Source organism: Pan paniscus, chromosome 20, assembly GCF_029289425.2.
Source record: "Pan paniscus chromosome 20, NHGRI_mPanPan1-v2.0_pri, whole genome shotgun sequence".
Classification (NCBI taxonomy): domain Eukaryota; kingdom Metazoa; phylum Chordata; class Mammalia; order Primates; family Hominidae; genus Pan; species Pan paniscus.
In genome coordinates this window covers 59,863,155-59,890,565 of record NC_073269.2, presented here as the reverse complement: position 1 = coordinate 59,890,565, position 27,411 = coordinate 59,863,155, and the positions used below count along the sequence as shown (strand labels likewise).

General features: G+C 51.6%; 1 protein-coding gene and 1 long non-coding RNA gene across 5 annotated transcripts; one reads left to right on the top strand and one right to left on the bottom strand.

Moving 5' to 3' along the window:
* Positions 1 to 1,811: 1,811 nt before the first annotated feature.
* Positions 1,812 to 11,958, bottom strand: MYADM (myeloid associated differentiation marker). Of its 3 annotated transcripts, none has more exons than XM_003830148.6 (3): positions 11,653 to 11,958; positions 8,246 to 8,330; positions 1,812 to 4,682 (listed from the first exon to the last, which is right to left on the bottom strand). In XM_003830148.6, the coding sequence occupies exon 3, from the start codon at positions 4,678 to 4,680 to the stop codon at positions 3,712 to 3,714; it is 969 nt and encodes a 322-aa protein (XP_003830196.1). In that variant the 5' UTR covers positions 4,681 to 4,682; positions 8,246 to 8,330; positions 11,653 to 11,958; the 3' UTR covers positions 1,812 to 3,711. The 3 variants fall into 3 exon arrangements, with proteins under 3 accessions (XP_003830196.1, XP_057156693.1, XP_003830194.1); XM_057300710.2 differs by having other exon boundaries at positions 8,246 to 8,394; positions 11,653 to 11,929; XM_003830146.6 differs by lacking the exon at positions 11,653 to 11,958 and adding an exon at positions 10,128 to 11,639.
* On the top strand, positions 9,188 to 26,206 carry LOC129394790 (uncharacterized). Of its 2 annotated transcripts, XR_010110932.1 has the most exons (3): positions 9,188 to 10,184; positions 17,948 to 20,185; positions 23,803 to 26,206. It is a non-coding gene; the product is annotated as an uncharacterized LOC129394790 (long non-coding RNA). The 2 variants fall into 2 exon arrangements; XR_008622160.2 differs by lacking the exon at positions 9,188 to 10,184 and having other exon boundaries at positions 17,722 to 20,185.
* Positions 26,207 to 27,411: the final 1,205 nt, after the last annotated feature.

The following is a 27,411-nucleotide window of genomic DNA, read 5'->3' as shown; positions in this document are numbered from 1 at the left end:
GGCAAGAGACTGAAGGCACAAACTGTTTCAGTATAATAAAGAAAATAGTTAGAATAAGAATAGTCATAATACAAATTAGATGTAGAGATGATCATGGACAATTATCAATCATTATTATAAACATTATTAATCATTAGCTTTTAATATTACTCTTTGCTGCATTACTAATGTAAGCTAGGAATAACCGGCAGTTATAGGGTCAGGTGCTGAAGGGACATTGTGAGAAGTGACCTAGAAGGCAAGAGGTGAGCCCTCTGTCACGCGCGCATCAGGGCCGCTTGAGGGGTCCTTGGTCAAGCGGTAACGCCAGTGTCTGGGAAGGCACCCGTTACTTAGCAGACCGCGAAAGGGAGTCTCCTTTCCTTGGAGGAGTCAGGGAACACTCTGCTCCACCAGCTTCTTGTGGAAGGCTGGATAGTATCCAGGCCTGCCCAGTCATCCCGAGGCCTAAACCCCTCCCTGTGGTGCTGTGCTTCAATGCTTACACTCCTCGTTCACTTTCATTCTCCTCCCATACTCCTGGTTCCTCTTTGAAGTTCATAGTAGATAGCGGTAGAAGAAATAGTGAAAGTCTTAAAGTCTTTGATCTTTCTTAGAAGTGCATAGAAGAAAACACTGACGTATGCTGCCTTCTCTCTCTGCTTCGGCTACCTAAGAGGGAAGGGCACCCTGTCCCGTGATCACGTGACTTGCTTCACCTTGTCAATCACTTCGAAGATTCACCCTCTTTACTCTGCCCCCTTATCTTGTATGCAATAAATACCAGCGAGCCCAGCCGTTATGGGCCACTACCGGTCTCTGCGTCTTGATGGTAGTGGTCCCCTGGGCCCAGCTGCTTTCTCTTTATTTTTGTCTTGTGCCTTTATTTATTACAATCTCTCATCTCTGCACATGGGGAGAACACCTGCTAAGCCCCATAGGGTTGGAGCCTACAGAAATGGACAAGATGGCCTTCTGTGGGACAGAGATTGGTTGCAGTAGCTCATTTGATCTTTATGAAGGTCTTCTGTTGACCAGGTATATTCAGAGGCTTAGATTGGAGGGTAAGGAGGGAGCTGATAGTGGGAATGGAGGCGGGATCAGATCGTGAAGGCCAGACCCAGGGGCTTTGATAGTGCCTATAGGCAATGGGCTACAGAAGGACTTCAGCAGGGAAGGGCAGGATCAGATCTGCATGATGAAAGAATCCCTCTGGAGCCAGGGTGGGATGGAGGAGGAGGAGGCTGGGGCAGTAGCTCAGGTGAAACAAAATGGAACTTGAGCTGGACCAGGAACCTGGAGAAGAGGGCGGTAGAAATGGTATTCAGGAGGAAGAATAGACAGTGTTTGATGAGGGACTGACTGAGTAGAGGGGGGAAGGTACCACCATGTGCTTGGGTTCTCAGCTCTGAGAGGCTATTACTGAAATGGGGAACCTGGGAGTACGAGGTGACTGGGGAGGAAAGCTCCTTCACTCAAATTAGGACATTGTATTTGTGAGGTGCTCAGGGGACAGACTCCAAGGAGGGAGAAGTCTAGTTCATTCCTCTCCCACCCAGCCCTCCTGGTTTGAGGAAGTCATTTAGAAGACCTAGATTCAGCTAGTACCTTCTGATGAGGCCAAGGTTGTCTTGGCACCAACCCCATTCTCCCACTAGACCCAAGAATCTGCCCCTTGCCCCTCTCCGAGGGTCCTCCCCAACTTTTCTTTTTCTTTTTTTTTTTGTAGAGATGGGGTTTCACCATGTTGGCCAGGCTGGTCTCAAACTCCTGACCTCAAGTGATCCGCCCGCCGTGCTCGGCCGCCCTCCTCATTAAGAAAGCACAAGTCCTTCTTTTATCTTTATATTTATATTTAAAAGAAAAAGAACATGATGGATACGGGAATGGGGGAAGGGACAACGGTTCTACAATTAACAACAGGAACTGATAGGAACCAGAAGCTCCAGGGAATTAAAAAAAAATAAAATATATACTTATACTTTTTATATATATATATATATATAACGTTATGTATGTGAGTCCCAGACAAGCAGGAAGCAGCAGCAAGAAGCAACTAGCACACAGAAACACCCGTGCGTGTGCACTACACATTCAAGCAAAGCCATTCTTCTAGCTAGGACGCAGCAATCCCCACCCTCCCACCTACGGGCAAAAGACAACAGCTGAAAACAAACTTCCCTCTTTAAGGGCCACTCAGTAATTTTTGTCCTCATGGCCAGGAAAAAGAAAGAAAAACAAAACAAAACAAAAAAGGTTGATCTTGCCTTGAAAGCGGGCAGTGGCCATTTTCTTCTCTCTGCCAAAGCAGGACACGTTATTTTTAACACAGAGGGCCACATCACTGTCCCTCACAAATACTTCAGACAGTTCTCTTCAACATCCTGTGGTTCTTCGTCCGATTCCTTTTTTTTTTTTGAGCTGGAGTCTCGCTCTGTCGCCCAGGCTGGAGCACAGTGGTGCCATCTTGACTTACTGCAACCTCCACCTCCTGGGTTGAAGGGATTCTCCTGTCTCAGTCCCCCCAAATAGCTGGGATTACAGGCGCCCGCCACCACACCCAGCTAATTTTTGTATTTTTAATAGAGACATGTTTTCACCATGTTGGCCAGGCTGGTCTTGAACTCCTGACCTCAGATGATTGCCTGCCTTGGTCTCCCAAAGTGCTGGGATTACAGGCGTGAGCCACCACGCCCGGCCCCGACTCCTTTTTTTTTTTTTTGATACCACAGAGAATAGTTGGGATGAAAGGCATCCAGCCCCTGCTTCCTTTAAGATGGCCTCTAGGCAGTGGGTGTTCTGTAAGCCTGGCAAAAATTCTGGAGCCAATCTCTGGCAAGGCTGAGTGCCAGGCGGGGCCTAGGGACCCAGGGTCTGTGCTTAAAGCCTTCCCCTCCATTGGAAATTACTGACCTCCAAATATATATATATATATATGTTTTTTAATTTAAAGGGGAAGTACACTGCACACCTTCCTCCACTGGGAGAAAGAGGGCCCAATCCCCAGCTACCCAGCCCCCACCCCCCAAACACAAACACACACACACACACGTACACACTAAGGCACAGCGAGGGTGGGCAGGCATGCTTTGGCAATGTGTGGCATGGACGGCTGCAAGGGGTGTGGATGTGAGCTCAGCACCTTTGGAGGTGGGTGGAGGCAAGGAGAGAAAGAAGTCTCAGGGCTCCCAAGGACACAGGAGAAGGTGGTTGCAAAACAGGCAGATAAGAAAGCCAACGGGTAACCCAGAAAAGAGATGAGAAAAAAGAAGAGTGGAAAAAGAGAAACAGGCTGGGTGCGGCAGCTCACACCTGTCCTCCCAGCTACTTGGGAGGCTGGGGCAGGAGAATCGCTTGAACCCAGGAGGTGGGGGTTGCAGTGAGTCGAGATCGAACCACTGCACTCCAGCCTGGGCCACAGAGTGAGAATCCGTCTTAAAAAAAAAAAAAAGAAAGAAAGAAAAGAAAAAGAGAAACAGCTCAGGGGTGAAAACAGGATGTGGGCAACAAAACAACACAGGAAGGAAACAGCAAGAGGAAAGGGAAGGAAGAAGATGCATCCAAGAACTGGTTAGAGTGCAAGGAATTGGGAAGGAAAGAAAAAGGTGGGAGGGAGGGGAGACAGGAAGAGGAAAACAGAGGAAAGGCGGAGGAAACAAGTACTCCATAAAGAAAACTCGGGCAAGAACAACAAAGAGGTTGGAGAGGGAACGGGAGCCTCTTGGGAGAGTCTTAGACCTTGACAAAAACCAGGTGGGCAGAGTGCACCAGGTCAGCCACATACGCCAGTAGGTTGATGGCCGTCAGGATGGCCACAGCCAGTCGGCGGTCCCAGGCACACACGTAGTAGGCATGGCTGCGGCTGCAGCTTACATCTCTGGAGCGCCGAGGCTGGCCGCCATACTTCTCATCGAACTGGTAGAGGGGCCAGAGAACAAGGGCAGTGGCATAGAGGAGGACAGACAGCAAGGCCAGCCCCGACAGGAAGCTGGGGAAGGGGATGGGTAGCACGTTGGTGCACTCCCCCAGGTTCAGCAGGATGGCGATGGCCGCTAGGATGAAGCAGATGGCGTACACCGCCACGCACCACTCCAGGGCCGGCTGGTGCTGGTACAGGTTGGGGTCGCTGATGAACGCGAAGATGATGCAGGCCACGAAGGTCTCCAGCACCTTCAGCAGCCCGGGTACGGTGGCCATATAGCCAGTGATCTCGCCGGGCCGGGCCCGGGTCCAGGCCACTTCGGTGGCGTAAGCCACACACGCGATGCAGGAGAAGAAGGTGGCGGCGATGGCGTGGTCCCGCGAACGGCCGTGGGGCAGGAACTGGACATAGGTGGTGGGGTAGATGATGGAGGCCGAGAGGCAGAAGAGGGCCGCGTAGCAGGCGAAGGTGATGGGGAAGTTGCGCCAAGACAGGGGGAAGCGGGCCTGGAGCCCGCACAGCTCCACGATGAGGATGATCAGGGTCACGGAGAAGCAGAAGCACCAGGTGAACATGGACCAGTTGCCCATGGACCCCGTCCAGGCGTCCACGCTAGCCACCAGCGAGAAGGCCACGCAGGTAGACACCAGCTGCAGCAGGCGAAGGAGACCCAGGGGCTGTGTCAGGGCCCGAGGGGACCCCACGATCGTGGGGGACCCCAGGCCCGAAGATGACGTCGTGGTGGTTGTGATGGTGGTGCGGGTTACCGTCACTGGCATGGCTGCAGAAAGGGGAAAGACAGTGTCCTTATACGGTCACAAACATAAGAATCCAGGTCCCTTAGCCATTGCCTACCCCAGGGACAAATAATATGAGCTCTAGTTAGGGAGTTCCCAAGATGTGGGGCTTTCGGTTTTCTCTTTTTTCTTTCTTTTTTTTTTTTTGTTGAGACAGAGTCTTGCTCTGTGGCCCAGGCTGGAGTGCATTGGCACAATCTCAGCTCACTACAACCTCTGCTACTCAGGTTCAAGTGATTCTCCTGCCTCAGCCTCCCGAGTAGCTGAGATTACAGGCATGTGTCACCACGCCCGGCTAATTTTTTTGTATTTTTAGTAGAGACGGGGTTTCACCGTGTTAGCCAGGATGGTCTCGATCTCCTGACCTCATGATCCGCTGGCCTTGGCCTCCCAAAGTGCTGGGATTATAGGCGTGAGCCACCGGGCCCAGCCTTGGGTTTTCAAATGGGGACAGTCCTGGGCATACAGGGATGAGCCTGTCCCCTCCTGTTCAAGGCTCACTCCTCCCCTACCCGTATCAGAACCCAGGAGTCTAGGCCCCTATTTTCCTCCTTCTCAAGAGATCCTTTTCTCTTTCAAGACCTAACTACTGTACAACTACACTGTTTGCTTCCCACTCCAGATACCGTGCTTCCCTCTTTCCCTCCCTCCCCCAGGGACTCAGTAGCTCAGCCATTTAGCACTCTGTACTCTACAGCACCACCCCTCTGGCCAGGCACAGGTGTGGCTGATGCCTGTAATCCCAGCACTCCAAGAGGCTGAGGCAGGAGGATTGCTTGAGCCCAGGAGTTGGAGACCAGCCTGGGCAACCTAGGGAGACCTCGTTTACCAAAAAAAAATTTTTTAATGAGCTGGGTGTGGTGGTGTGTGCGTGTGGTCCCAGCTACTCGGGATGCTGAGGTGGGAGGATTGCTTGAGCCTGTGGGGTCAAGGCTGCAGTGAGCTGTGATGCACCACTGCACTCCAGCCTGGGAGACGCCGTGAGACCCTGACTCAAAAAAAAAATTTTTTTTTTAATTACAAATAGGCCGGGTGTGGTGGCTCACGCTTGTAATCCCAGCACTTCGGAGGCCAAGGTGGGTGGATCACTTGAGGTCAGGAGTTGGAGACCAGCCTGGCCAACGTGGCGACACTCGGTCTCTACTAATAATACAAAAATTATCTGGGCGTGGTGGCATGCACCTGCAATCCCAGCTACTCGGGAGACTGAGGCAGGAGAATCACTTGAACCCGGGAGGCAGAGGTTGCAGTGAGCCAAGATAGCACCCCTGCACTCCAGCCTGAGCCACAGAGCCACACTCCGCCTCAAAAAAAATAAAATAATCTGGGCGCAGTGGCTCATGCCTGTAATCCCAGCACTTTGGGAGGCCGAGGCTGGCAGATCACTTGAGGTCAGAAGTTCAAGACCAGCCTGGCCAACATGGTGAAACCCCGTCTCTACTAAAAATACAAAAATCAGCTGGGTGTGGTGGTGGGCGCTTGTAATTGCAGCTACTTGGGAGGCTGAGGCAGGAGAATCGCTTGAACCCTAGAGGTGGAGGTTGCAGTGAGCCGAGATTGCGCCACTGCACTCCAGCCCGGGTGACATGAGTGAAACTCCATCTCAAAAACTAAAATAAAATAATAAAAATAAATAAAATAAATAAAAAATAAAGCGTCCTCCTTCTGCCTCCTGCCACAACCCAAGTGTCAGGACAAAATGCTTGTCTTCCACAGGCTCTGAAAACCCCATCTCTCAACTTCCTTTTCTTTCAGTATTCAGAGCTCTGCACCCCAGACCCTGTGAGCAAACTTCCTTCTTCCATCGAACAGTGACCTAGACATTTGCAGCCTCTAAACGGCCCAACCTCCCCGGGCTTCCACTCTCAGGGACCCACATCTAATAAGAGCTCCAACCTCCCCATAAAGCATATCTTCTCATACAGATCCCAGCCGTGGAAAACCAAGAGATCTCCCCTCCCTTCTGACAAGGAGCCTAAAGTCTCAGCGGCCTCCTCCTCTCCCTACCCCCCACCTTGGAGATTAGCAACCTTCACTCTCAGTCTAACTCCCACCTGAGATTTAGGACTGGAGTACTGCAACCCAAAAAAGCTAGTTTCAGCCTCCCCCTCCACACTCCTGCATACTGAGTCCATCTACCTCCACCTTCTCGCCCCAAAACCCAGCCAGCTGGTCCCCCAGCTTCTGGGAAACTCAGCTCCCCAGATTTCCAACTGTCCAGTAGGAACCCCAGGCCCTTCCACTGAACATTCTCTAGGCCTCACAATCCTGTTTTTTGGTGGTTGTTTTTTTTTACATGGAGTCGCTCTGTCACCCAGGCTGCAGTGCAATGGTGCAATCTTGACTCACGGCAACCTCTGCCTCCCGGATTCAAGCGATTCTCCTGCCTCAGCCTCCTGAGTAGCTGGGATTACAGGCGTGTGCCACCACGCTCGGCTAATTTTTGTATTTTTAGTAGAGATGGGGTTTTGCCACGTTGGCCAGGCTGGTCTCAAACTCCTGACCTCAAGTGATCCGCCCGCCTTGGCCTCCCAAAGTGCTGGGATTACAGGCGTGAGCCACTGCACCTGGCCATCACCGTCCTGTTATAAGGGGTCAGACCTCTGGCCCTGGACCCTTAGCCTGAAGGATCCCAGATGCCCCAGACTGCAGAAAACCAATTTGCTTCTTTAGTCCTTGCAAAACCTACAGCTTTCACCTCCTTGTCCTAATGGCCCCCAGGAATCAAGTGCCCGTCCTCTTAGAAACCAGGTGCCCAGTTCTTTCCTTAGGCTGTAAACTGTCTCAACGCAGCCGTGTAAACTGTCTCAAAGCAGCCACAGGACTAAACCCAAGGCCTCTCCTAGCCACAGGAAAGTAACTTCCTCCTTTCAGCTTCAGGCACTTTGCAGGGCAGTAGCACAGGCCTTAACCTCTTCGCGGCAGTCGCAGGACAGCAGCTCCCTGAGACAAAGGAGCCAGGGCCTGGACTCGCTTCTTCCTCAGATACCTCAGTGTCTGGGACCCTATTCCTTGGAGCCCAAGCTTCCTGGTCCTTCTCCCAGGATCTAGGAGCCCAGGACCTAATCCTTCCTCCTTCAGACCCACGAGTCCAGACTCCAGCCCCTCCTCCGTCAGACCCAGGCCCCCAGCCCCTCCTCCCTCGGGCCCAGGCGCCCAGGCCCCCAGCCCCTCCTCCCTCGGACCCAGGGGTCCAGGCCCCCAGCCCCTCCTCCCTCGGGCCCAGGAGCCCAGGCCCCCAGCCCCTCCTCCCTCGGGCCCAGGAGCCCAGGCCCCCAGCCCCTCCTCCCTCGGGCCCAGGCGCCCAGGCCCCCAGCCCCTCGTCCCTCCGACCCAGGCGTCCAGGCCCCCAGCCCCTCGTCCCTCGGACCCAGGCGTCCAGGCCCCCAGCCCCTCCTCCCTCGGACCCAGGCGTCCAGGCCCCCAGCCCCTCCTCCCTCGGACCCAGGCGTCCAGGCCCCCAGCCCCTCCTCCCTCGGACCCAGGCGTCCAGGCCCCCAGCCCCTCCTCCCTCGGACCCCGGAGTCCAGGCCCGCTGCCTACTCACCACCGGTCTTAGCAGAGGAATCCACGGAGAAAGATCTGGTGGTGGAGACGGATTAAGCCACACTTGGAACAGGCTGTAAGAGCACCTGAGGGGTAGGTAGGCCGTTAGCGTCCGTTTGGACAGGCTCCTCCCTCCAGGGATCTAACGCCCTGCGGAGACAGGAACGTGGCGTGGAACCCAGCAGGGCCCTGGCGGTGACCCCGGGTAAGCCCCGCCCCCTCCCCTCCCCGTTCAGTTAACTGTTTGGGCTGCGGCGGACCGAACCCAGCGAAAGTGCACGCCCCGAGGGCCGGCGTGGGCGCGTGTGTGATCTTAACCCCGCGGGGGCGGGGGTGCGGGCGGCAGTGGCGGGAGAACCCTGGGCGGCGGCTGCGGAGGCGGGCGGCCCAGCCAGAGCCGGTGTCTCCGCGCCTTATAAGGGCTTCGAGTCGGCCCAGGCATCTGGAATGTGTCAGGGACCAGGAGGCGGTGCCCGGACCCTCGCCCGCCTCCGGGGCTGCCCGCCCTCTCCCGGATTTCCGGGGGGTGGGGACCCCGACTCTCAGGTCTTAGGGTTGGAGGCCCGCATTTCTGGATCCCTATAAACATGGGCTGAGAGCCCCCCCAGAGCATCTCTAAGACCGGAGTGGGCAGGGACCTGGGCCTCTGAGGGGCTCAGGCTCCAGGCCGGAAACTGCACGCGGTGCTGGAGTCAGGCCCGAGGCCCAGCCACGCCTCCCACGGCCTCCCTGATCGCCATTCGGGGCTTGCGGGAGCACCTGGGAGGCTCCACCCGGAGCCAGACACTGCCTGCCCCCACGCCCCTCCAGGACCCGCGAAGGAGAAGGAAATCGGGACTGGCCCAGCGTCCCGTGCTCTAGAAGGCGGGCTACTGCCCCGTCCCAAGCAGGGGAGGAGGACGAGCGAGGGCGTCACTCATTCTGTCCCCCGCGGAAGGTGGGCTAGCCGCGGAGGGGGGCGCGCAGGGGAGGGGAGGGGAGGGGTCCACCCCGCCCTTAGGGCCTCCAGCCATCGCCCGAGATCAGAGCTCAGGAATGCGCAGCCAGACCCTGGAGGGTGAGGAAACACCCCTCCGGGATTCCTCGCAGCGCACCCGACTCTCCGGGCCACACCCAGCCCCTCAGTGTCCTCCCTCGTCCACTCCAGACGCCACACCCATCGCTCACGCTGAGAATCGGGCCCCGGAACCCCAGCCTCGGCTCTCGGCACCCAGAGGTGCGGGACGCAGCCCTGTCTTCTCCTCCTTTCCCAGCTCCTTCTGCACTTTGGGAGCACGGGCCTGATCTTAACACCCCCCTCCCTCGGCCTTTCAGGAGCCCAAAGTTCCGATTCTGTCTGTCCCCTGGATGGGGAGGGGTCAGTAATTCTGAATTCCTTCCATTCTCATTCCCAAACCCAGGACACCTAACCCTAAGCGCTTCCCCTCCTAAAGGACCTCCACGTACCAGATTCCAGCCTCCAACTAGGGCACCTACGAGTCCCCATCTCTCTACTCCCGCAGACCCAGCCCCTCCTCCCTCAGACTCAGGAGTCCAGGCCCAGCTCCTCCTCCCTCAGACCCAGGAGTCCAGGCCCTCAGCCCCTCCTCCCTCGGACCCAGGAGTCCAGACCCCCCCAGCCCCTCCTGCCTCGGACCCGGGAGTCCAGACCCCCAGCCCCTCCTCCCTCAGACCCCGGAGTCCAGGTCCCCTTCCCCACTCTTCCAGACGTATGACCTCCACAGTCCAGGTCCTCAGCCCTCTCCTCTGCAGAACCCCAAGAATCCTGGCCCAGCCCCAGTCTTTCTAGGGACCCAGACATTCTGAGACCCAGCCCATTCCTCCCTCTGGCCATAAAGACCCGAGACTGTTGCTTATGCCCTCTGGGGTCCCCACAACCTCACCTCAGGCAGCCAGTGGCGACTGCGGCTGAAGCAAAGACGACAGCGGCAGCTGGAAAGGTCTGAGGGCTGGGTGGGGTTGGAGGGCTGGGGAGCCAGCGCGGGCGGGACGGGGGCGGGGCCGGGGCGGGGCGCAGCTCCGGCTAGGGCGGTGGACAGGGACTTCCCCGAGCCTGGGCTATCCCAGCCCCGCCCTGAGGCGGGGCCAAGAGCAGACCACGCCCCCAGAGTAAAAGTAGCGTGGAGCTCCCGCCCCACCCCAGTGAGCAGGGTGGAGGGCTGAGGTCACCGTTGCCGTGGTGACAAAACAGGAAGACACAACAGCTGGCGGCGTGGAGACTCCTGGGGGCTGCCCTCCTCGACACAGCCCTAGAGGAGTCTCCTGGGTAGGCCAGGGAAGACCGTTACCATAGAAACCCCGCATGTTTAGGGTTTGTTTAGTGCAGAGCCCCCCAGCTCAGGTCCCCGCCCCCGTCTCACCTCACTCCTTTCTTCTGCTCCCTTCCTACCCCCTCCTTCCTGGTCTGTTCCGCCCCCACCCCTTCCTTGCTGGATGAAACCTTAGACACCTGGGTCGCAGCGGATTGGGGGACCGGGCCCCTCAGTTCAATGGGGGGGCTAGGATCTCTGTCTCTTGGAGCCCTGAGGGAGAGCAGAATTGAGAGCAGTATTCCTGGGCTTTAGGTGGTTCTGGGCTACGATCCCTGACTGATGGGTCTCCCCAAGAAACAGAGGCTAGATTCCTGTATTTAAGGACTTGAAGGGGCGGCAAAATGCTCCCCTAGTACCCACTGGCACCGGGCGCCGCAGGGTAAGGGACTCGGGCTGGACGCAGGTCTCAGATATCACAGTGGATAGGGGTGGGGTGTGTTGGGGGCAAAATTCCTGGGAGCTAGCGCGGTAGCAGTTGGGGGCCCGGATTCCTGGGCTCCACAGGATGCCTAGGCTGAGGCCCAGATTCTTGGCTCAAAAGAACAATCAGGCCTGGGCGCTGTGGCTCACGCCTGTAATCCCAGCATTTCGGGAGGCTGAGGAGGGAGGATCCCTTGAGCCCAGGAGTTCGAGACCAGCCTGGGCAACATAAGGAGACTCTGCTCTATTAAAAATAAATCATCATGATCATCATAATAGAACCATTAAAGCTCAGACTCGGGTTTTCCGAGCAGGTGTTGCAAGCCTAGCTGCCTGGGTCTGGAAGGCAGCGATATTTTTGGCCTACATTCCTGACTCCTGGATGGAGGGAGGGACTCAGAATTTTAATGAGGATGGGGCTGGGGCTGGGGCTTGGGGCTCTGGATTCACGGATCCTGCAAGAGGGGAAGGGATCCAAGGGGCTGGTGGGCCCGAAGGCCCAGGGCAGGGAAGGCATGCAGGGTGTGTTTTTAAAAGGCGGCTCTGCGGCCCTAAAACGGACTGCCGGAGCCAAAAGAAAAAGAGGGAGCTGAGGGTCGGGATGTCGGGCCCCCGGGGAGGGGCAGGGCGGGGACCTGGGACGCCTGAGTCCCTCCCTCTGGCCGCGTTCACTCACCGCGCTCTGCAGTCGTCCCGGGCGCGGCCTGGCTGGCTGCGGCCGCTGGGCGGGGCCTGGTGGCGGCTGCGGATGCTCAGCGACGCTGAGCTAACGGGGCGCGTCTGGCGCTGCCGCCGCTGGGCACCTTCCAGGGCCGACAACTGAGGAGGCTTTGAGGCCAAGCCCAAGGGTGGAGGCCGAGTCCAGGAGTGGAAGCCGCGCGAGTGGCGAAGGGAGCAGTCGGAAGGGGTCCGGGAGCTGGGGATCCGGGTCTACGTGCCCTACGGAGCAGGGAGGGGCCGGAGGGGGACCTGCAGGAAGGCGGGGGTCTGCAGGAGTGGAGAGGGGGTTGGGTAGAGGAAGGTAGAGCCTGTGTGCGGGCTTGATGTGCTTCTGCAAAGGGAAGGGGACACAGACCCTCTTTGTCATTCTGGGCCCTGCATAGGGGAGGGAGGTCCCAGTGCACCCAGATCAGGCCTTGTCCTTGTCCAAGGAGGGAGGGCTGTGGACAGATAGGGAGTCGGGACATGGTGTTAGTTGGAGACTCCCCTGGGACGCCTCTAGGTTCTATTCACAGGCCTCCTTGGCCCCAAGTGTAGCAGCAAATCTTTCCCCTTCCTGCCTAAATTAGTCACTGCCTAACCCCATAGTGACACACTCAAGGTACCCCAAACGGCCCAGAGGTGGTCTCCACTTACACAACTTACTGTGTTATTCCTTGTGGTGGCAGCGGTTCCCTTGTAGACACTAGAACCCCTCAACAGCAGGGTTCAGGGTAGCAGGAACAGGAAGCAAACATTTGAGGAGTGAAGGCCGGTCACGGTGGCTCACCTCTGTAATCCTAGCACTTTGGGAGGCCAAGGCAGGCAGATCACCTGAGGTCGGGAATTCAAGACCAGCGTGGCCAGCATGATGAAACCCCGTCTCTATTGAAAATATAAAAAAATTAATCAGGCGTTGTGGCACCGCCTGTAATCCCAGCTACTCCAGAGGCTGAGGCAGGAGAATGGCTTGAACCCGGGAGGTGGAGGTTGCAGTGAGCCAAGATTGCCACTGCACTCCAGTCTGGGTGACTGAGCGAAACTCTGTCTCAAAACAAAAAATAACAACAAAACAAATAAAAATTTGAAGAGTGAGTCATCGGGTGTGGTCCTAAGAAATGGCACTCTTGGCCGATGCAGCAGCTCATGTCTGTAATTCCAGCACTTTGGGAGGGAGGCCGAGGTGGGTGGATCACCTGAGGTCAGGAGTTCGAGATCAGCCTCGCCAACATGGTGAAACCCCGTCTCTACTAAAAATACAAAAAATTAGCCAGGCGTGGTGGCATGTGCCTGTAATCCCAGCTACTTGGGAGGCTGAGGCAGGAGAATCGCTTGAACCCAGGAGGCAGAGGTTGCAGTGAGCTGAGATCACGCCATTGCACTTCAGCCTGGGTAACAAGAGCAAAACTCCGTCTCAAAAAAAAAAAAAAAAGAGAGAAAAATAAAAGAAAGAAATGGCACTCTTGAGTTCACAGGTCTTTGTAATCTGGGATCATCTGGCATGTACCCCTGGTTCAGAGTGGTTACCCGTCCTGTAACAGCACCCCAACCCCAAAGATGATGACTCCAAACTGGCCCTGTAACCCAGTCTCAAACAGGCCGTGCTGTTCCATGAGGCTGGCTGCTTTGGGGTAATGGGGTACATGGACTGCCCCCCACTGACTTCCTAATATATGGAGCTCCTTGATCAGAAGCAATACTGTGCGGGTTAACATGAGGGTGAATAGGGCCATTCAGTGCATACACAGATGCTGCTGTTGGCAGAAGTGCAAAGGGCAAGAAAAGCAAATAACAAGCCCAGAGTTGTTTATTCGAGGGAGGAAAAACTCACTGCCCAGCCCAGGATGAAAGGGCTCCAGTGTAATCCTCACGGGCCCAGGTATTTGGCTTTTTGGTCTTCCTAGGAAACTGTACCACACTGGGGGATCAGCACTTGCTACTGCCAGCTAGGTGGGCATTCATCAGTGACGTAGGTGGTGTAGTCCACCTCGGCCACTTTGCTCCTGAGCCCATGGAGCAAGCCCTGAGGATGCCAGGGAAAGAGGCTGATCCGGAGCCACAGAGTGGTCATCTGATCTACCATATGGCATCATAGCATTCCCTGTAATAGAGGTTTTAGGGGGAGAGTTCACTTGGGGTAAAGATTACAAAGTGGTTTCCACTCGCAACACGTCTGACATCAATGTGTGTGTTTTTTCTTTTCTTTTTTTTGAGACGGAGTCTCGCTCTTGTCATCCAGGCTGGAGTGCAAAGAGGTGGTCTTGGCTCATTGCAACTTCTGCCTCCCAGGTTCAAGCGATTCTCCTGCCTCAGTCTCCCGAGTAGCTGGGATTACAGGCACCCACCACCACACGCAGCTAAATTTTTTTGTATTTTTAGTAGAGGCGGGGTTTTCACCATGTTGGTCAGGCTGGTCTGGAACTCCCCACCTCAGGTGACCCACCTGCCTCGGCCTCCCAAAGTGCTGGGATTACAGGCATGAGCCACCGCGTCCAGCCACCTGGCTACATTTCTAGGACTGTCCTCTAAAAACAAATAAGTTGTTTTTTTCATCTCAGGTCAATTCTTCTTTTCTTTTTATTTATTTATTTATGTTTTAAGATGGAGTCTCACTCTGTCACCCAGGCTGGGGTGCAGTGGTGCGATCTCTGCTCACTGCAACCTCTGCCTCCTGGGTTCAAGCAATTCTCCTGCCTCAGCCTCCCGAATAGCTGGGACTACAGGCATGGGCCACCATGTCCGGCTAATTTTGTATTTTTAGTAGAGATGGGGTTTCACTCTGTTAGCCAGGCTGGTCTCAAACTCCTGACCTCAGGTGATCCAGCTGCCTCGGCCTCCCAAAGTGCTGGGATTACAGGCGTGAGCCACCGTGCCCAGCCGTCAATTCTTTTCCTCTTTTTCATCTCTAAAGACATTCTTCTCATAACCTTACTATTGCTGTTACAATTCTTCTCTTTTTGATAGTCAGTGTTCCCACTCAAAGAATATTTCGTTGGATTTAAAATACACACACACACATCATATATATGTGTGCATTTATTATCTCACAGTTTCTATGGAGCTTAGCACACTTTAGCCAGGTTCTCTGTGAGGCTGTAATCAAGGTATTGGCCAGGACTGAGTTTTGGGTTTGTTTGTTTTTGTGTTTTTTGTTTGTTGGTTTGTTTGTTTTTGAGATGGAGTCTCACCTTGTCGCCCAGGTTGGAGTGCAGTAGCACGATTTCGGCTCGCTGCAACCTCCGCCTCACAGGTTCAAGCGATTCTCCTGCCTCAGTTTCCTGAGTAGCTGGGATTACAGGTACATGCCACCACCCCAGCTAATTTTCATATTTTTAGTAGAGGCAGGGTTTCACCACATTGGCCAGGCTGGTCTTGAACTCCTGACCTCAAGTGATCTGCCCACCTTGGCTTCCCAAAGTGCTGGGATTACAGGCGTGAGCCGCCGCGCCCGGCCCGGCACTGAGTTTTGATCTGAAGGCTCCACTGGGAAAGGACGTGCTTCCAAATTCACTCAGCTTGCTGCAGAATTTGTTTCCTTGTGACTTTAGAACTCATCAGGGGCTGGGCACGGTGGCTCACACCTGTAACCCCAGCACTTTGGAAGGCTAAGGAGGGCAGATTGTTTTGAGCTCAGGAGACCAGCTTGGGCAACATAGCAAAACCACATCTCTATAAAAATACAAAAATTAGCCAGGTGTTGGTGGTACCTGCAGTCCCAGCTACTGGGGAGACTGAGCCTGGGGAATCACTTGAGCCTGGGAAGCAGAGGTTGGAGTGAGCCGAGATCGCACCACTGCACTCCAGCCCCTGGATGACAGAGTAAAACCCTGTCTAAAAAAAAAAAAAAAAAGAACTCAGCCGGGCACAGTGGCTCACACCTGTAATCCCAGTACTTTGGGAGGCTGAGACAGGCACATCACGAGGTCAGCAGATCGAGACCATCCTGACTAACACGGTGAAACCCCGTCTCTACTAAAAATACAAAAAATTAGCCGGGTGTGGTGGTGGGCACCTGTAGTCCCAGCTACTTGGGAGGCTGAGGCAGAAGAATGGCGTGAACCTGGGAGACGGAGCTTGCAGTGAGCCAAGATCGCACCACTGCACTCCAGGCTGGGAGACAGAGCAAGACTCCATCTCAAAAAAAAACAAACAAAAACCCTCATCAACTCATCAGTGCATGCTCCTTCAAAGTCAGTGATGAGAGACTCTAGGGTGTGTCAGCTAGCAAGAAATCTTGTACAACATATAAGCACCACCTTTGCTATGCCGTATTGGTTAGAAGAAAGTAACACGTTCCTCCCACACTCAAGGGATGGGGATGATACAAGTGTAGAAGATTTCTTTTTAGGAGGAAGAAAATTTTCTGGACACACAAAGTAGTGATTGGCCAGGTGCAGTGGTTCACGCCTGTTATCCCAGTACTTTGCGAGGTTGAGGCAGGCGGATCACTTGAGGCCAGGAGTTCAAGACCAGCCTGGCCAACATGGTGAAACCCTGTCTGTACTAAAAATACAAAAATTAGCCAGGTATGGTGGTGCATGCCTGTAATCCCAGCTACTCAGGAGGCTGAGGCAGAAGAATTACTTGAACCTGGGAGGCAGAGTTTGCAGTGACCTGAGATCACACCACTGCATTCCAGCCTGGGTGACAGAGTGACTGAGACTCTCTCTCAAAAAACAAACAAACAAACAAAAAATAATAACCACCTAGCAGCAAAGCCTGTGAATGCATTTCTGCTTCCTTTTTTTTTTTTTTTTTGAAACAGGGTCTCGCTCTGCTGCCCAGGCTGGAGTAGTGCAGTGGCGTGATCTTGGCTCACTGCAGCCTCGACGTCCAGGGCTCAAGCAATCCTCCTGCCTCAGCCTCCAGAGTAGCTGGGACTACAGGTGCTCGCCACCATGCCAGGCTAATTTTTTTTTTTTTTTTTTGGTAGAGACTGGTTCTCACTCAGTTACGAAGGCGGGTCTTGAACTCCTGAGTTCAAGCGATCCACCTGCCTCAGTCTCCCAAAGAAGTAGTAGCAACATTTTTAAAAAGTTTAAAAAAAAACAAGAAAAAAGTCAGGAGAGTTGGGGTTGCAATGAATAGGCAGAGTAAGAGATCTTTTAGGAGAATGAAACTGTATTATGATGCCATAGTGGTAAATACTGATTATTATACATTTGTATGAACCTATAGATTCCACGACACCAAGTGAACCCCAGTATAAACCGTGGACCCTGGGTGAAGATGATGTGTCAGATCAGCGGAGGTTCATCCACTGTAACAAATCTACCACTAGCTGGGGATGGTGGTAGTTGGGGAGGCTGTGCATGTGTGGGGACAGGGAAATCTCTGTACCTTCTGCTCAATTTTTTATGTGAACCTAAAAATGCTTTTAAAAATAAACTCTATTGGCTGGGCGCGGTGGCTCATGCCTGTAATCCCAGCACTTTGGGAGGCTGAGGCGGGCAGATCTCTTGAGGTCAGGAGTTCGAGACCAGCCTGGCCAACATAGTGAAACCCCATCTCTAATAAAAATACAAAAATTAACCAGATGTAGTGGCTCATGCCTGTAGTCCCAGCTACTCGGGAGGCTGAGGTGGGAGAATCACCTGAACCCAGGAGACAGAGATTGCAGTGAGCAGAGATCACGCCACTGCACTCCAGCCTAGGCAACAGAGCGAGACTCTGTCTCAATAATAATAATAATAATAATAGACCGGGCGGGGGCCTTACACCTGTAAGCCCAGCACATTGAGAGGCCGAGGCGGGCGGATCACCTGAGGTCGGGAGTGTGAGACCAGCCTGACCAACATGGAGAAACCGCGGCTCTACTAAAAATACAAAATTACCTGGGTGTGGTGATGCCTGCCTGTAATCCCAGCTATTCGGGAGGCTGAGGCAGGAGAATCGCTTGAACCCGGGAGGCAGAGGTTGCAGTGAGCAGAGATCACGCCACTGCACTCCAGCCTAGGCGACAAGAGCGAAACTCCGTCTCAATAATAATAATAATAATAATAATAATAAAATTTAAAATTCGGTTTCTCAGTCTCACTAGCCAGGTTTCAAGTGCTCTTTGTGGCTATGGCACGGGTAGCACAGCCTTCATTTCGTGTGGACTCCTTAGGCTCAGAATAGAGCTCTGGGTTTTGGAGCGTGTCAGCCTGTATTAGCGTTCAGACTCCAGCAGTAGAGTAAAAAAAAATACATTGTGACCAACTGGGATTTATTCCAGAAATGCCAAAATGGCTTTTTTTTCTTTTTCTTTTTCTTTTTTTTTTTTGATACAGAGTCTCTCTGGGTCTCCTAGGCTGGAGTGCAGAGGCGTGATCACAGCTCACTACAGCCTCAACCTCCCGGCCTCAAGCGATCCTCCCTCCACAGCCTTCTGAGTAGCTGGGAATACAGGTGTGTACCACTATGCCCAGCATGCTGTTTTTAGTAAAGACAGGGTTTTGCCATGTTGCCCAGGCTGGTCTTGAACTCCCGGGCTCAAGCAATTTTCCTGCCTCAGTTTCCCAAAACCACCCATAAGCCACTGTGCCCAGCCCAGAATGGCTAATATTCAAAAACCATTAATGAGCTTTATCATATTAACAAAGTAAAAAAAGAAAATCAGTATGATCATCTTATATATGCTAAAAGAATATTTGACAAAATGTAGTATCTATGTTTTTTGGTTTTGGGTTTTTTTTTTTTTTTTTTGAGATGGAGTCTTGCTCTGTCACCCAGGCTGGAGTATAGTGGTGTGATCTCAGCTCACTGCAACCTATGCCTCCCGAGTTCAAGTGATTCTCCTGTCTCAGCCTCCTGAGTAGCTGGGATTACAGGCTCTGGCCACCATGCCCAGCTAATTTTTTTGTATTTTTAGTAGAGACAGGGTTTGGCCAGGCTGGTCTCAAACTCCTGACCTCGTGATCCGCCTGCCTCGGCCTCCCAAAGTGCTGGGATTACAGGCATGAGCCACCTCGGCTGGCCCTATGAATTTTTTTTTTAGAAAAACACTGACTAGCTGGGTGTGGTCATGTACACCTGTGGTCCCAGCTACTTGGGAGGCTGAGATAGGAGGATCTCTTTAGCCCGTGGGTTCAATTCTGCAGTGAGCTATGATCGCACCACTGCACTGAAGCCTGGGCAACAGGGTGAGGCTCTGTCTCAAAAAAATTAAGAAAGAAAATTAAAGTACAGTGGCAAGGGCAAAGGTGTCACTAGTCAATGTCAGGAGGGCAGTGCCCAGTGGTGGTGGTGGTAATGGTGGCTTCCCCACCGGGGTGTGGCTGCATCTGATATTAGGAACATTCTCGCTGCTGTCTATTCTTGGCCTCCTGCCACATTCCTGAGCCGGATTCCGTAGCCTTTCCATGTATCCTTTGCTGTTTTTTTTTTTTTTTTTTTTAGACAGAGTCTTGCTCTGTCACCCAGGCTGGAGTGTAGTGGCACGATCTCAGCTTACTGCAACCTCTGCCTCCTGGGTTCAAGAAATTCTCCTTCCTCAGCCTCCCGAGTAGCTGGGATTACAGGCATGCACCACCATGCCCGGCTAATTTTTTTTTTTTGTATTTTTAGTAGAGATGGGGTTTTACCATGTTGGCCAGGCTGGTCTCAAACTCCTGACCTGAGATGATCCACCTGTCTCAGCCTCGCAAGAGTGCTGGGATTATAGGCATGAGCCACTGCACCTGGCTCTTCTGCTTTTTTTTTTTTTTTTTTTTTTTTTTTGAGAGGGAGTCTCGCTGTCACCCAGGCTGGAGTGCAGTGGCTCTATCTCTGCTCACTGCAAGCTCTGCCTCCCGGGTTCAGGCCATTCTCCTGCCTCAGCCTTCCAAATAGCTGGGACTACAGGCACCTGCCACCACGCCTGGCTAATTTTTTGTATTTTTAGTAGAGACGGGGTTTCACCATGTTAGCCAGGATGGTCTCGATCTCCTGACCTCGTGATCCGCCCGCCTCGGCCTCCCAAAGTGCTGGGATTATAGGCGTGAGCCACCGCGCCCGGCTCTTTTGCTTTTACTCAAAGTCCTTCAACACATTCCTCCTCTGCTTCTTGGATCCAGAGAGGATGTCTGTGGTCTGCAAACAAGAGCCACCACAGCCAGAGGCTCTCCCTGCTGCATGCAAGAGACCCTCAGGAATTCCCCTTCACATAGCCCAAGAGGAGGTTTCATGCGCATGAGATGATTTTCGTTTTTCTCCTGATGCAGATTGGATTAACAGATGGTGACTTTTGTCATCCTTAAGCAAAATAGACTGAAGTCTTCGGTTTTGAAGACGTAGGCTGCATTTTTGGGGGAACGACGAAGGAAATCTATTTGATTTGTAAAACTCCCTTGCTGAATGTACTTCTCAGACTGGAAATAGATCAAGACTCCATCTTATAGGGGACTGGTGAGATGAACGATGGCAGATTCAATAATGCAAACCTGTCTGTATCTTCTTAAAAGGATGAGGAAGCTCTGTTTACCTAAATGAAAAGCTTTCTAGGAGGAAGTCGTAAGTGAACAATGATGCATGAGGATGCAATCTTACAGGTGAGAAAACATAAAAATAAGGATATTTATATGGTTTACCTATTTGTCCCCTCCAAATCTCGTGTTGAAAATTGATCCTGGGCTGGGCATGGTGGCTCACACCTGTAATCTCAGCACTTTGGGAGGCCAGGGTGGGTGGATCACCTGCGGTCAGGAGTTCGAGACCAGACTGACCAACATGGTGAAATCCCCTCTCTACTAAAAATACAAAAATTAGCCGGGCATGGTGGTGAGTGCCTGTGATCTCAGGAGGCTGAGGCAGGAGAATCGCTTGAGCCTGGGAGGTGGAGGTTGCAGTGAGCCGAGATTGCGCCACTGCACTCCAGCCTGGGCAAGAGAGTGAGACTCTGTCTCAAGAAAAAAGAAAATTTATTCTGAATGTTGGAGGCCTGTGGCCTTGTGGGAGGTGTTTGCGTCGTGGGGGCCCATCCTGCATGAAGAGCTTGGCGCCCTTCTCAGGGTAATGAGTGAATTCTTGCTCTATTTGTTCCCATGAGAGCTGATTGTTAAAAGGAGCCTGCCAGACAGGGCAGCTCATGCCTGTAATCCCAGCACTTTGGGAAGCCAAAGCAGGAGGATTGCTTGAAGCCAATAGTTCAAGACCAGCCTGGGCAACATAGCGAGACCCTGTCTCTACAAAAAAATTTGGCACCCGACCTGTATAATTTTTCTATTTTAAACATATTGGCTGGGCGCAGTGGCTCACGCCTGTAATCCCAGCCCTTTGGGAGGCCGAGGCCAGCATATCACCTGAGGTCGGGAGTTCGAGACTGGCCTGAGCAACATGGAGAAACCCCATCTCTACTAAAAATACAAAATTAGCTGGGGTGGTGGTGCATGCCTGTAATTCCAGCTACTCAGGAGGCTGAGGCAGGAGAATCGCTTGAACCTGGGAGGCAGAGGTTGTGATGAGCCGAGATCGCACCATTGCACTCCAGCCTGGGCAACAAGAGCAAAACTCCATCTCAAAAAAATAAAAAATAAAAAATAAACATATTAATGTATTAGCTTTATAAAATTATATCAGGCTGGGCATGGTGGCTCATGCCTGTAATCTCAACACTTTGGGAGGCCAAGGCAGGGGATCACCTGAGATCAGCAGTTTGAGACCAGCCTTGCCAACATGGTGAAACCCCATCTCTACCAAAAATACAATAAATTAGCCGGGCGTGGTGGAGGCGCCTGTAATCCCAGCTACTTGGGAAGCTGAGGCAGGAGAATTGCTTGAACCTGGGAGGCAGAGGTTGCAGTGAGCTGAGATCATGCCATTGCACTGCAGCCTGGACAAAGAATGAAACTCAGTCTCAAAAAAAAAAATTATATCTATATTACATGATTCAATGCATATAAAATTCTTAGAATAGGCTGGGTGCGGTGGCTCATGCCTGTAATCCCAGCACTTTGGGAGGCTGAGGCAGATGGATCACCTGAGGCCAGGAGTTCAAGACCAGCCTGGCCAACGTAGTGAAATCCCTTCTCTACTAAAAATACAAAATTTAGCTGGGCATGGTGGCTGGTGCCTGTAATCCCAGCTACTCAGGAGGCTGAGGCACAAGAATTGCCTGAACCTGGGAGAGGGAGGTTGCAGTGAGCCTCAGCCACTGCAGTCCAGCCTGGGCAACAGAGTGAGACTCTGTCTCAAAAAAATAAAAATAAAAATAAAAATTCTTAGAATAATGCCTTGTATCAGTACATATATATTCACACATGTATATGTGTGTATACATGTGTGAATATATGTGTGTATATATATACACACATATATATATACACATATATACACACACATATATACACATATATACACACATATACACACATATATACACATATATACACACATATATACATATATACACACATATATACACACATATATATACACACATATACACACATATATACACATATATACACACATATATACACATATATACACACATATATACATATATACACACATATATACACACATATATATACACATATATATACACACATATACACACATATATACACACATATATACACATATATACACATATATACACACATATATACACATATACGTACACATATATACACATATATATACACACACATATATACACACATATATATACACATATATATACACACATATATATACACACACATATATATATATATGCCATGGATATTTCCAAAAAGATACAGAAGACATCAATAAGAACAGAAGGGGAGGAACGCTGGAAAATGGGAAAACTGGGATGGATGAGAAGCTTACAGTCTACCCGGAAATATATTACCAAGTCAAAACACATCACTGTTTATGTATTTTATTACAGGGTCTCACCCTGTTGCCAGGCTAGAGTGCAGTGGTATGATCACGGCTCACTGCAACCTTGACCTCTTAAGTATGAGAGATCCTCCTACCTCAGCCTCCTGAGTAGCTGGGACCACAGCTGTCTCCCTGGCTAGGGTTTGTTTTACTTCTTTATTTATTTATTAGAGACAGAGTCTCGCCCTGTCACCCAGACTGGAGTGCAGTGGCACAATCTCGGCTCTCACAGCAACCTCCACCTCCCAGGTTCGAGCAATTCTCCTGCCTCGGCCTCCCAAGAAGCTTGGAGTACAGGCGCATGCTGCCACGCCCAGCTAATTTTTTGTATTTTTAGTAGAGACAGGGTTTCACTATGTTGGCCAGGCTGGTCTCAAACTCCTGACCTCGTGATCTGCCCGCCTCGGCCTCCTAAAGTGCTAGGATTATAGGCATGAGCCGCCACGTCAGGTGGGCTTAATTTATTTATTTTTATTTTTCATTTTTTGAGATAGAGTCTCACACTGTCACCCAGGCTGGAGTGCAGTGGCGTGATCTCGGTTCACTGCAACCGCCACCTCCCAGGTTCAAGCGATTCTCTTTGCCTCAGCCTCCCGAGTAGCTGGGATCACAGGTGCCTACCATCACGCCCGGCTAATTTTTTTTTTTTTTTGTATTTTTAGTAGAGACAGGGTTTCACTGTGTTGGCCAGGCTGGTCTCGGACTCCTGACCTTGCGATCTGCCCACCTCAGCCTCCCAAAGTGCTGGGATTACAGGTGTAAGCCACTGTGCCTAGCTGGGTTTTATTTTTTATATTTTATTTTATATTTTGTAGACACAGGGGTCTCCCTATGTTGTTCAAGCTGGTCTCGAACTCCTGGCCTCAAGTGATCCTCCTGCCTCGACCTCTCAAAGCTCTGGTATTATAGGTGTGAGCTACTGCACCTGGCCTGTATAATTTTCTTATTTTAAACATATTAATGTATTAGCAATATAAAAGTATATTTGTATTACATGACTCAATGCACGTAAAATACTTAAAACAATGTCTTATATCGGCACACACACACATATATATATATACACACACATTTATACGTGCATATATATATATATATATCTGTGTGTGTATATATATGCAATGGATATTTCCAGAAAGATACAGAAGAAATCAGTAAAAACAGAAAGGGAGGAACTCTGGGCAACTGGAAAACAGGGGTGGCTGAGGAGGCTTGTGTCTACCCTGAAATCTATTACCAAGTCAAAACACATCACTATGGATGTACGTATTTTAACGAAGTATTTATAATCTTTCAGGCAAGAAGCCCAGTGATAACAAATGGCTGTAGATGCTTTTCTCCGTCAAGCTTCCAGGAGGAGATGAGATGGAGCCCATCGCTGAGCCAAGGTCACCAGCCCAATTTCACAGATGTAAATAGCAGGTGTCCCCCACACAGTCTGAACACTTAGAGGCCAAGATTCATTTCTCTCAGGGCCCACCATCCTCAAGCATGGGATTGATTTAGTGCCTCTTGCTGGGAAGCAAAGTTCTGGGAGCCATAGTGGGATCCTGCCTCCCTCCCTGCAGGAGACTGGGGCCCTTCCAAGCAGCAACTGAGACCAGTCAACAACCTCTGCCTTAGGCCAGGCGCGGTGGCTCACGCCTGTAATCCCAACACTTTGGGAGGCTGAGGCGGGCAGATCATCTGAGGTCAGGAGTTCAAAACCATCCTGGCCAACATGGTGAAACCCCGTCTCTACTAAAAATACAAAAATTAGCTGGGCGTGGTGGTGCGTGCCCGTTGTCCTAGCTACTCCGGAGGCTAAGGCAGGAGAATTCCTTGAACCTGGGAGACAGAGGTTGCAGGTCTGAGATTGCACCACAGCATCCAGCCTGGGCGACAGAGTGAGACCCTGTCTCAAAAAGAAAAAAATTAAAAAACAAAAAACAAAAAACAACCTCTGCCTGCCCTTGGGGCCTAGCATGAGCCCCTGCACACAGGAGGCTTCTATAAAAATAGCTAATTTCGGGTAATCTAGGGCAGAACCCAGGCTTTTACCACTTGTGGTTTCTCTTTCTAAATGTGTAGTTAAAAGCTGTAGGCCAGACCTGGTGCATGGTGGCTCATGCCTGGAATCCCAACACTTTGGGAGGCTGAGGTGGGAGAATCACTTGAGGTCAGGAATTTGAGATCAGCTTGGCCAATATAGCAAGACCCTGACTCTTTAAAAAAAAAAATTTTTTTTTTAATTAGCCAGGCAAGGTGGTTGTGCCTATAGTTCCAGCTACTCAGGAGGCTGAGGCAGGAGGCTCACTTGAGCCCAGGAGTGCGAGGCTGCAGTGAGCTGTGACTGCACCGCTACACTCCAGCCTGGACAAACTGAGCAAGATCCCATCTTAAAAAAAAAAAAAAAAAAACTGGTTGCAGTGGCTCATGCCTGTAATCCCAGCACTTTTGGAGGCCGAGGTGGGCGGATCACCTGAGGTCGGGAGTTCGAGACCAGCCTGACCAACATGGAGAAACTCCATCTCTACTAAAAATACAGAATTAGCTGGGTGTGGTGGCACATGCCTGTAATCCCAGCAACTCAGGAGGCTGAGGCAGGAGAATCACTTGAACCCAGGAGGCGGAGGTTGCTGTGAGCTGAGATCGCGCCATTGCACCCCAGCCTGGGCAACAAGAGCAAAACTCCGTCTCAAAAAAAAAAAAAAAGAAGAAGAAACCCAAACACACACACAAACAAAATAACAGGTGCAGGCCAGTTAAACAAAAACAACTCAAGAACTGTGCCCTGCAGGGGTGCATTCATGTGCGGGTGCCCCCTAGAGGACTCTGAGGGTAGAATGCATTCATCCTGAATGGATGCAACAGGATCGTTTTTCTTCATCCAAAGTGAATTCCCTACCGTATGCTATGCCCAGGGGACATGGCCAGTGAACAAGACATGCAAACATTATTGCTGCTGCTCTGTTCACACATGCAAGAGAGAGACAATGAGTCAGCAAACACACACATAACTTGTTTTTGTATAGCAAAATGTACCAGAACATAAGATATAGGGGACTGGTGGCTGGGCGTGGTGGCTCATGCCTGTCATCCCAGCACTGTGGGAGGCCGAGGCAGGTGGATCACCTGAGGTCAGGAGTTGAGACCAGCCTGGGCAACATGGGGAAACCCCATCTCTACTAAAAAATACAAGTCCCAGCTACTCAGGAGGCTGAGGCAGGGGAATTGCTTGAACCTGGGAGGCGGAGGTTGCCGTGAGCCAAGATCGCCCCCCTGCAATCCAGCCTGGGTGACAGGTAGAGACTCCATCTCAAAATGATGATGATAATAATAATAATAATAAGAAGAAGAAGAAGAAGAAGAAGAAGAAGAAGGCTGGGCACGGTGGCTCACACCTGTAATCCCATCACTTTGGGAGGCTGAGGCAGACAGATCACGAGGTCAGGAGTTCGAGACCAGTCTGACCAACATGGTGAAGCCCCATCTCTACTAAAACTGCAAAAATTAGTCGGACATGGTGGTGTACGCCTGTAATCCCAGCTACTCAGGAGGCTGAGGCAGGAGAATTGCTTGACCCTGGGAGGCAGAGGTTGCAGTGAGCCGAGATTGTGCCACTGCACTCCAGCCTGGGTGACAGAGCAAGACTCCATCTCAAATAATAATAATAATAATAATGGCTCAAGCTAATAAAAGAAGGCCTGTCAATGCACCTATATCACCTTCTCTGTTGCATTATTAAAAAAAAAAAGATATAGGAGGCTGGGGTGAGCTACTTTAGATGGAGTGGTCAGGGAAAGGCCTTTTGAGGGGAGGACTCTGAGCTGCTGGCTGAAGGATAAGACAGAACCACCACCCAAAGCATCTAAGAAAGGCTGCCGGTCCAGACACAGGCGCCCTGAGTGGTACACAATAGGTGTGCTCATCCGAGAGCAATGAGGCTAGTGCCGCTGAATTCAGGGTGATTGAGGAACTGCGGTAGGAAATGAGGCAGATAATGTGGTATTGTCGCAACCATGGAAATGCAGGCTGATGACACAGAACACTACAGATTTCAGAAACAGATGCACTTGATCTGTGCACAAAGTCACATTGCTTTTTTGCAGTCGAGAACAGACATTTTTGTGGAGCTGTATTCGGTCCAGGACCCCGACCTTACACCGTACCCCAAATACATTTCTAGATGGTTCACATGTCTAAGTGTGAAAGATAAAACTATAAATATTCAAGAGCAAGGCATTGGGAAACATCTCTGGGATATCAGGATTGGCAAGATTTCCTTTTTCTTTCCTTTTTTTTTTTTGAGACAGATTCTTGCTCTGTTGCCCAGAATGGAGTGCAGTGGCGCGATCTTGGCTCACTGCCGGCCTCCGCTTCCTGGGTTCAAGCGATTCTCCTGCCTCAGCCTCCCGAGTAGCTGGGACTACAGGCGCCCACCACGCCCACGTAATTTTTATATTTTTAGTAGAGACGGGGTTTCACCATGTTGGCCAGGCTGATCTCAAACTCCTGACATCAAGTGATCCGCCCACCTCAGCCTCCCAAAGTGCTGGGATTACAGGCGAGAGCCACCTCGCCTGGCCAGTAGTGATTTTTTTAAATAGACAAATGAAAAGCGTATGTATTGGCCGGGCTCGGTGGCTCATGCCTGTAATCCTAGCACTTTGGGAGGCTGAGGCAGGTAGATCACGAGGTCAAGAGATCAAGAACATCCTGCCAACATGGTGAAACCCGTCTCTACTAAAATACAAAAAATTAGCCAGGCGTGGTGGCACACACCTGTAATCCCAGCTACTTGGCAAGCTGAGACAGGAGAACCGCTTGAACCCGGGAGGTGGAGGATGCAGTGAGCCGAGATTGCACCACTGCACTCCAGCCTGTTGACAGAGCAAGACTCTGTCTCAAAAAATAAATAAATAAA

Bases quoted from the DNA above. Each gene is read 5' to 3' on its own strand.
- MYADM (XM_003830148.6), bottom strand. From the start codon at position 4,680: ATGCCAGTGACGGTAACCCGCACCACCATCACAACCACCACGACGTCA.